The 8704-nt window shown below is 38.2% G+C and overlaps 1 protein-coding gene across 3 annotated transcripts in view; it reads left to right on the forward strand.

The window, feature by feature from the left end:
• smad2 (SMAD family member 2) overlaps window positions 1-5618 on the forward strand; it is a 22165-nt gene extending 16547 nt beyond the window's left edge. For all 3 annotated transcript variants that reach the window (XM_017700221.2, XM_017700222.2, XM_017700223.2), the window contains 2 exons: window positions 1070-1214; window positions 3386-5618. In XM_017700221.2, coding sequence (XP_017555710.1) covers window positions 1070-1214; window positions 3386-3509 — 269 coding nt within the window. In that variant the 3' untranslated portion in view covers window positions 3510-5618. The remainder of the gene's footprint in view (window positions 1-1069; window positions 1215-3385) is intronic.
• Window positions 5619-8704: the final 3086 nt, after the last annotated feature.

An 8704-nucleotide genomic window follows, 5' to 3' on the forward strand; every position in this document is an offset into this window, starting at 1 on the left:
AAGTGTTCACACCACTGAATATGAACTTTATTGCTGTAAGTTGTGGTTTGTCACCTTTTACAACCATTGTGTAAATAGCCCTAAAGGAATAATTTTTTTCTTTGTTCATTTTATCATAGTTCTCTGTGCTCTTTGAAAGACAGCAGCTGTAAAAAGTATAAAATGACACATTAATTCAGTTTTAACCTTGTCTTCCTCTGTAAAGGTAAATTTGTGATTTGTGTCGATGACCACTGATCTCATTGTAAATTTTCACTAGCTAATGTGATTTTCAGTATTATGTTGGTACAAAACTACCAGTGGTTAAAACAGGTTTTTTTGCTGCAGCTCTCTGTCTTAAACACAGATATTTTAAGCTTTTAAGACATTTCCTTAACAATTGGTTCTTTGGTTCTGGATTTTGGCTGTCTCGCTCTAAATATTATTGGAATCAGTCAACCTGATAGCAGTATGCTTAACAGGATGTCGTCCTTTTAGTCCCCAAAAGCCTGTTAACATGAGAGAGGACCAATACGTAATGACAGTCTGCTGAATTAGTCACTGAACGAAATTTACTACTGTAGTATGTGATGTTGCATTGCTGTTTTACAGTGTTGTCCCTCTGAAACATCTATACGAAACTGCGCACATATATATATATATATATATATATATATATATATATATATATATATATATATATATATGAATGAAATTTGTTAGGATATATATATATATATGAATGAATGAATGAATGAATTTGTTAGGATTTGCTGCTCATTGTATTGCCACATAGAGCAAATGATCCACCACTCATTCACCCAGCCTTTGTTTTCTGTGAGAGGGAAATATGGCGCAGCGGCAGAGATTGAACATTTTTGAATATTCCGAGTGGTAGCTACAAAATTGAAGAATGTGTAAGTGAACTGTGAAGAAAAATGCAGATTTGTTTAATATGTCTTCTTTGAGAAAGCATTGGAACTGGATTGGGGTTTACATATAACTGATCCGTTAAAATGGCCTCGATCTGCTCCAGTTCTAATAGTTCAATTTTGGACATCCCTGTTTGATGTTATATCTTTCTTCCCAGGCTGTAACCTGAAGATCTTCAACAACCAGGAGTTTGCTGCCCTCTTGGCCCAGTCAGTGAACCAGGGCTTTGAGGCTGTATATCAGCTGACCAGAATGTGCACCATTCGCATGAGCTTTGTCAAAGGCTGGGGTGCTGAGTACAGGTAGGGATGTTGATAATCAGGTAGTAATTATAATGTGATTTGTTTGTTAACTTTTGACCTTTTATTGAAATGAAAACAGTATAAAGACATTTCATGTTTCAACTTTTGTGAAAATATGCTCATTCTGCAACTGATGTTTGCAAAAGGCCTCACTCTTTACGAGTAGGGATGCACTGATACTTATACTGCTATCGACCTCATAAAAATTCACTAATACCAACATTCGATAACGGGTGATACCTGTGACGTAAGCCTAGTGTGCACTACCACGCTGATGATCAAATAACTCATGCTCCTCTCATAGAGAAGTGTCATTGACTCTGTGGGATTCGGATGCAAAGCTGTCTGTCACTATAAACATTCCTTCTTGGTATGTATTCTTGCTGGACGATGGCAGCGAGTACTAGCCAGTCAGAGGCAGACTAGGGAGGGTCTATGCAAAATGCTGGCAGGAAAGGCCTCGGTATATTGCTCTTCATTCACCTAAACTGAGGAGATGAAAAGGACTGAGGATTCTGCCGTATGTGAGGTCAGTTACGTTTATTCTATTAATTTCATCAGACCACAAAGATGATCAATAACAGTCGGAGCCAGTCGGCCGCTGTATGCTCACTATGCATGTTGCGTAGGGCCCTGCAAAACACACAAGGGCCCCCTGCCCCCCTTGTTTCAAAGATGGGCAGATGAACCGAAAATGTGTATGAGTGAATTGCGGGAACAGCCATCAGGTAAACTTGTGCTCTCTCGTTTCAGCATTTGATGTCGGCCAAAAAAAAAAAAGACTGAAATACAGCTTTTTATTGCATTTTATTGGCAACAAGCTGCTGTGTTTATTAACTGTAGCTCGGAAAAGATAATCGTGTCCCCTGTAAATGTGTTCTTATGTGTGTGCACTCAGTGAGACTCGCAGCAGCAGCCTCTGTAGACAAGAGTCCAGTCCAGACAGAATATTGGCGTGATGACACTCCTCATAGGTGCAGTTTTTCTAAGGTGCCGTGGTAGAGAAATGTGAAAGTGTCAAATTCCAGTATGTTGGGTTTTGTGACCAATAATAGACGCATTCCTTGGTTTTGGACATCACACCCACATTGTATTTAATCTGATATTGGGCTGATGCAGATTGGTTTGTGGCTGTTTTTCAGTTTTTTTTACCCTTTACCTGTTAGCATCTCTGATATTATCAAAAGATTCAGGGCATCTGGAAAGAGCTTTGTACACTGTCTCAAACCCTTACTGAATGCATATGATTGTCAATCCCTCAGCCTGCACCGCATTGAAAAGATGTTTTTCTGTAATTGTGATAACATGGGCTTAAAAATACTTTGCAATAGCCTTTTTGGTAAACCCAGTTTGTTGCTGCATCTACAAATGCAGGGTAAGATTCCGCAGAAGCCGTATATAAACAGCATCCTGAAACACCACCAACTTCTCTCAGCTAAAGGTCATCTCCGATGGACTGACGCAAAGTGGAAACGTGTATTGTGATTTGAAAAACCTTACAAATTGTTTTTGGAAATTGATATATTGTTCACCCCCAATTTTATCATTGTAAAGATCAAAAACCGCTGTCATGGCATGGTGGTGTGATGGTGCCAAATGCATGCGTATCTTGACCCTCATTGTTAAGTCCACTGTGCATAGTCTGCATGTGTTACAACTTTGTGGCTTTGTAGAAACCGTGCGAGAGCTAGACTGGCCTGCTTGCAATCTAGAATGGTTTCCCACAAAAAATGTTTAGCGCATTATAAAGCACAATATACAACAGCGGAGACACCAGACTGTTACAGCCAATACAGCAATTTGTGTCCTCCGATACCAAATGACTACTGAACGTTATGTAACACGGATGTAAAAACCACAACCTTTTTGGATTATGTTGCAGGCATCAAATTTGGAATAAGTGTGTACATTCAGCAACATTAAAACAAATTAATTGAAACATTTGGTCTTTGTACTGTTTTCAATTGAATACAGGTCAAGAAAGATTAGCAAATTATTGATTTTTGTTTTTATTTGGATATTACCTACTGTCCCTTCTTTGTTCTTTGGATATTTGTTTGTAATATTTTTTGTTAGTAAGGCCTTAATGTGTCACTAATTGGTTTGTGAAAGATTTTATGTACCCAAAAAAAAAATGTGAACTGATTCTGACGTATGTGTCTTTGTGTCAGACGGCAGACTGTGACGAGCACTCCGTGCTGGATCGAGCTGCACTTGAACGGTCCACTGCAGTGGCTAGACAAGGTTCTGACCCAAATGGGCTCTCCCACTGTCCGCTGCTCCAGTATGTCCTAATCACCAAGACAACGACCCCCACCCTTGAAAATGACAAATTCTACAATCACAACAAATGACAACTTAGAAGAACAACAGACTTGCTATAATCCCCCTCATAGTACTTGTCTCTCGCTCTCTATCTCTCTCTTTATCTCGCTCTCTCATTCCTGACGTTCTCACTGTTCGGAACTGAACATGGCACTTGCTGTCACATCAGCTTCATGCACCTTTTAATTCTTTTTTTTTTTTTTTTTTTTTGGTTTTTTCCCTCCTAAAATCCTCAATATTAAATGTATTAGTGATAGAATTTGAAATGTATATTGATTTTGATATATATTTTTTTCTTTTATTTAAATGAAGACCAGGGAAGGTGTTTCTGTAATAGAGAAGTACCAGAAGACAGCTGATAACTTGGCACAAATGTTTCAGTAAAGCATTCCCTCCCCTCGATGAAGTGACCACACAAACTTTTTGCCGTAAATATTTCTTTTTTACTTTTGCTGGCAAAAAGTCATATTCTTTAAGCTTGATGTCATTGCTGAGACTATTCAACAAGATCAAAGTTTTATTGTACCTAGCCCCTCCAAATCTTCAATTCTTGACAGTATTGCCAAAAGACACCTTAATCATTTACAATGCGCCCAACCACTATAAAAGAATGTTGCCTTTGTTTTGAAGTGTGCTGTTGTATGGCATGCTTCTTTTTGAAATATAACGTGAACAGATAGGAATGTTTTAACAAAAAGGAAACCAAGCAAAAACAAAAAGGAAAAAAAAACCTGGACCAATTTTTTTTTTTTGTCCCCAATATCTGTAGAAGCCCGTATTGCCGCTCCCTGCTGCCGTTTTGTTCATTAGGTGAAATGCTCACTAGATCGCCGTGGAGTGCTTTTGGAGTCTGGTTTCCTTTTCTTAGAAAACGGTTTCTTTTTAAGTATGAGCAAAAATAAAAAAAAAAATGATCACACAATCCAAATCTTTCAAAAAAAAAAAATTCCAACCTTTTAAGCTTTAAGTGTTAATAAAGTAGGTTATTCTTCACAATCACAAGATTTTTTTCCTTTATCTTTCTTTTAGCTACTTTTTGTATTTTCATGTATTTTTATATATAAATATATTTAAAATCTTTAATGCTCTCTTCCTTTTTATTAGAATTGAATATTTTTTTAGATCATGCCCTCTTTTTAACGCAACATGGCTTCATAATGAAATGTCCTATCATACGAAAAAATTGTTAGTAGAACTCTTTCATGAACAGTATCTTTATATTCTCCTCTGTTTCCAGTTCAAGCTGTTGTCTGAACATCTTGCCCCTAATATTTACCTACCTATTCATTTTTTTAAATATGCCTCTGGCATGTTTAGGTTGTTTTTATTTCTGTTGTGGTTAGGAAAATCTTTTTCTTTTTTTTCTTTTTTTTTCGGCTTCTGGACAAGACACTTTGCCTGCACTGGATGCTTTTCCACAACCTATGGTTCTTCAACGAGGAAAACATCTACCTAACGTCAAATGTTGCAGAAACATGGCAGTGTTCTATTTGCTTGCAATTGGGGAAAAAAGACTCTTAAAAACGATTCGCTTCTTACAAGGAGATTTGTGCAACTTTAGTGTGTGTGCTCGTTGTACAACTTACTAATGACTGTGATCTAGCTGTCTGCCTTTCTTTACTTGTTGTGACAGTGGCAAGATGTTTGAAATATCCATTCCCCTTCTCCTACCTTTTGTCTCTCTCTTTAGTTTCGTTGATCTTATTACACTTGCGATTGTACTTTAAGTGCAACTAGTATGGAGAAGACAAAGTGATCATGGCCTGTGTGAAACCTGAAGCAGAGGCCATTAAGACACTGGGAACATTCTGCTTGCCCTTTTTGACTGGGTGTGGAGAGGATACCAAATAGAACTGTTAAGTGGCCCAGACATATATGCATATACAGTATATGTGTATATATAATTTTATTTTACTTTTATTTTCTTTTTTGGCAAAGCATTTAACAGTTGGTGAGCTTATTTTACCATTAGAGAGATGTATTGGTAGGACGTGAACGTTATCAGGCGATAAGCTTTTCAGGCGTGTTGCATATGCAGACTTCATAAATACACTAATAAAAAGTTTTAATTCTCATGAATGTGCTGTTTGACCCTTCGTCATTTTGCCTTTTTTTGTTAGTGGCTCATTAGATGCATATCATGTTTTTGCAGCTAAAAAACTATAAGAAATTATTTGAATTTGCTGTTTTATTATAAAACCAACTTGATAGCAGATGAATGTATAAAATGTCTTTCCACATGCTAATTTTGTGCAACTTCACATAGAGTAATAGTAGGACACCAGAAAGTAAAATAAATATAAAAAAGTAGATGAGTCCAGAATGTTGAACAGACCTGAACAGATTTATGATGTTGAGAATTTAATAAAATTATCTACAGGATTCATCATATTTCAGAAGTGGATATCAAATCTTACAGCAGGTAGCTTGACTGAAAAAAAAAAAAAAAACTACTTGAGAATAGGTAATAGACTGGATTTTTAATTTAATTTTTTCTTATTTGCAGAATTTATGAAATATTGTATAAAGCAAATAAGACGCGAATAGTTTTTAAAGTTTAAATCCATATTGTGTAAATTGTTGCATATAAAGTAACACTGTTTACATTTACCAGACACTCATCCAGAGCAACTTACAACTTGATCATTTTACACAGGTAGGTGATGTTAGGAGTCTTGTCCAAGGACTCTTATTGGTATAGTGTAGGGTGCTTGCCCTGGTGGGGGATTGAACCCCAGTCTACAGCGTAGAAGGCAAAGGTGTTAACCACTACACTATCCAACATTGCAAGGCCAAACTGTTTTCTGTCCAGTGTGCAGGCCAGCGGCTCTAAAGATTCACACCCTTTTATTTAGATAGATGGATGGATAGATCAGTGAGCAGCAGTTTGGTTTCAGGCCCAGAAAGAGTACCACAGATGCCATTTTTGCGTTGAGAGTGTTGGTAGAGAAGTACAGAGAAGGTCAGAAGGAGCTGCATTGTGTCTTTGTGGATCTAGAGAAGGCATATAATAGGGTGCCAAGAGAGGAGCTGTGGTACTGTATGAGGAAGTCTGGTGTAGCTGAAAAGTATGTTGGGGTGGTGCAGGACATGTATGAGGATAGTGAGACAGTGGTGAGGTGTGCAGTTGGAGTGACAAATGGTTTCAAGGTGAAGGTAGGGTTACATCAGGGATCAGCTTTGAGCCCCTTCTTGTTTGCAATGGTGATGGACAGGTTGACAGATGAGGTCAGGCAGGAGGCTCCATGGACCATGATGTTTGCAGATGACATTGTAATTTGTGGTGAGAGTAGAGAACAGGTGGAAGAGAATCTGGAGAGGTGGAGGTTTGCACTGGAGAGGAGAGGAATGAAGGTCAGTAGAGACAAGAGAGAATACGTGTGTGAATGAGAGGGAGGCAGGTGGAAAGGTGAAGATGCAAGGAGTAGAGGTCGTAAAGGTGGATGACTTCAAATATCTTGGGTCAACCATCCAGAGCAATGGACAGTGCAAAAAAGAGGTGAGGAAGAGGGTGCAGGCAGGATGGAGTGGGTGGAGACGGGTGTCAGGGCTGATGTGTGACAGAAGGATAGCAGCAAGAGTGAAAGGGAAGGTTTACAAGACAGTAGTGCGTCCTGCTATGATGTATGGTTTGGAGACTGTGGCTCTGTCTAAAAGACAGGGGGCTGAGCTGGAGGTGGCGGAGATGAAGATGCTGAGATTTTCGTTGGGAGTGACAAGGATGGATAAGATTAGAAATGAACAGATCAGAGGGACAGTGAAGGTGGAGCAGTTTGGAGATAAAGCCAGAGAGGCCAGGTTGAGATGGTTTGGACATGTGTTGAGGAGGAATAGTGGATATATTGGTCAGAGAATGTTGGAGATGGAGCTGCCAGGTAGAAGAAGAGGTAGACCTCAGAGAAGGTTTATGGATGTAGTGAAGGTGGACATGGAGGTGGTTGGTGTAAAAGTAGAGGCAGTGGATAGGGCAAGATGGAGGGAGATGATCCGCTGTGGCAACCCCTAAAGGGAGCAGCCGAAAGAAGAAGAGATATATCTATATAGATAGATAGATAGATAGATAGATCTATATATATCTATATAGATAGATCTATATATCTATATATCTATCTATATCTATATATCTATATATCTATATCTATCTCTATATATATATAGAGAGAGAGATGCAAGGAGTAGAGGTCATATATATATATAATATTTATATTATAATTATATTAAAATATATATATATATATATATATATATATATATATATATATATATATATATATATATATATATATATATAATACATTTAAAAATAGATTTAAACCTTTGATCACAGGACCACAGGATTCAGTGATCGATGTGTTCTGACTCACCTTTACCATTAGGGGGCGCCAAATGCTCAATAATCTGAGCGTCTTCGTCCAATTACAGGTTGAATTGAAATCGTAATTAGGGTATTCTAATTTCGTTTCCTTAGACGTTCAACTACCATTTTAACAAATTCAAACTATATTAAAAAAACACCTTTAATTTTCTTCAGATGGATTTGCGCTGGCGGTTTCCAGCCCTGTTGCCACAAAATACAGAAACCCAGAGACTATTCTGGGGAGGCCAAACACGCACACACACGGCATCTTGTGTTTTTCACACACCAATAATCAACTATACCGGCACGATGAACTTTTCACTAAATGATCAAGTAGTGATGGGCTTTATTTGTAGGAGTCTGGTAGTAAGCAGAGCTACCGGTCACAATGCCTTTGTGCTGCATTATTGCTAATGACCACCAGGTGGCGGAGCAGTGTAACGTGTGTTCCTGGTTAGTGCATAAAACAATTAGTTAATGTAATTGCCCATTAAGCTGTAGCTTTTTTGCTAAAAGCTCACTAACCGCGGTGTCGTTAAACATCTCTCACACATTAAAGCCTGTTTTCTCCGAGGTCGGGACTTCTACTCCGTGGTTTCTCCATATCAAACGTTTTATAGGCAAGTAATCCTACATAATTTATGTGACACATCCAGTCTTAGCCTGGTTAGACAGCAATTCACATCATGGCCTGATCCCTGATGGCCGGTTAACGCAAACTAGAAAACTTTCCCAAACGAATGGACATTTACAGTGGACTTACAGGAAGTGTAATCAAGTTTTGATGTAGGTTTCTTGGAAAAGGAAA

The sequence above is a fragment of the Pygocentrus nattereri genome, chromosome 18, assembly GCF_015220715.1.
Source record: "Pygocentrus nattereri isolate fPygNat1 chromosome 18, fPygNat1.pri, whole genome shotgun sequence".
NCBI lineage: Eukaryota > Metazoa > Chordata > Actinopteri > Characiformes > Serrasalmidae > Pygocentrus > Pygocentrus nattereri.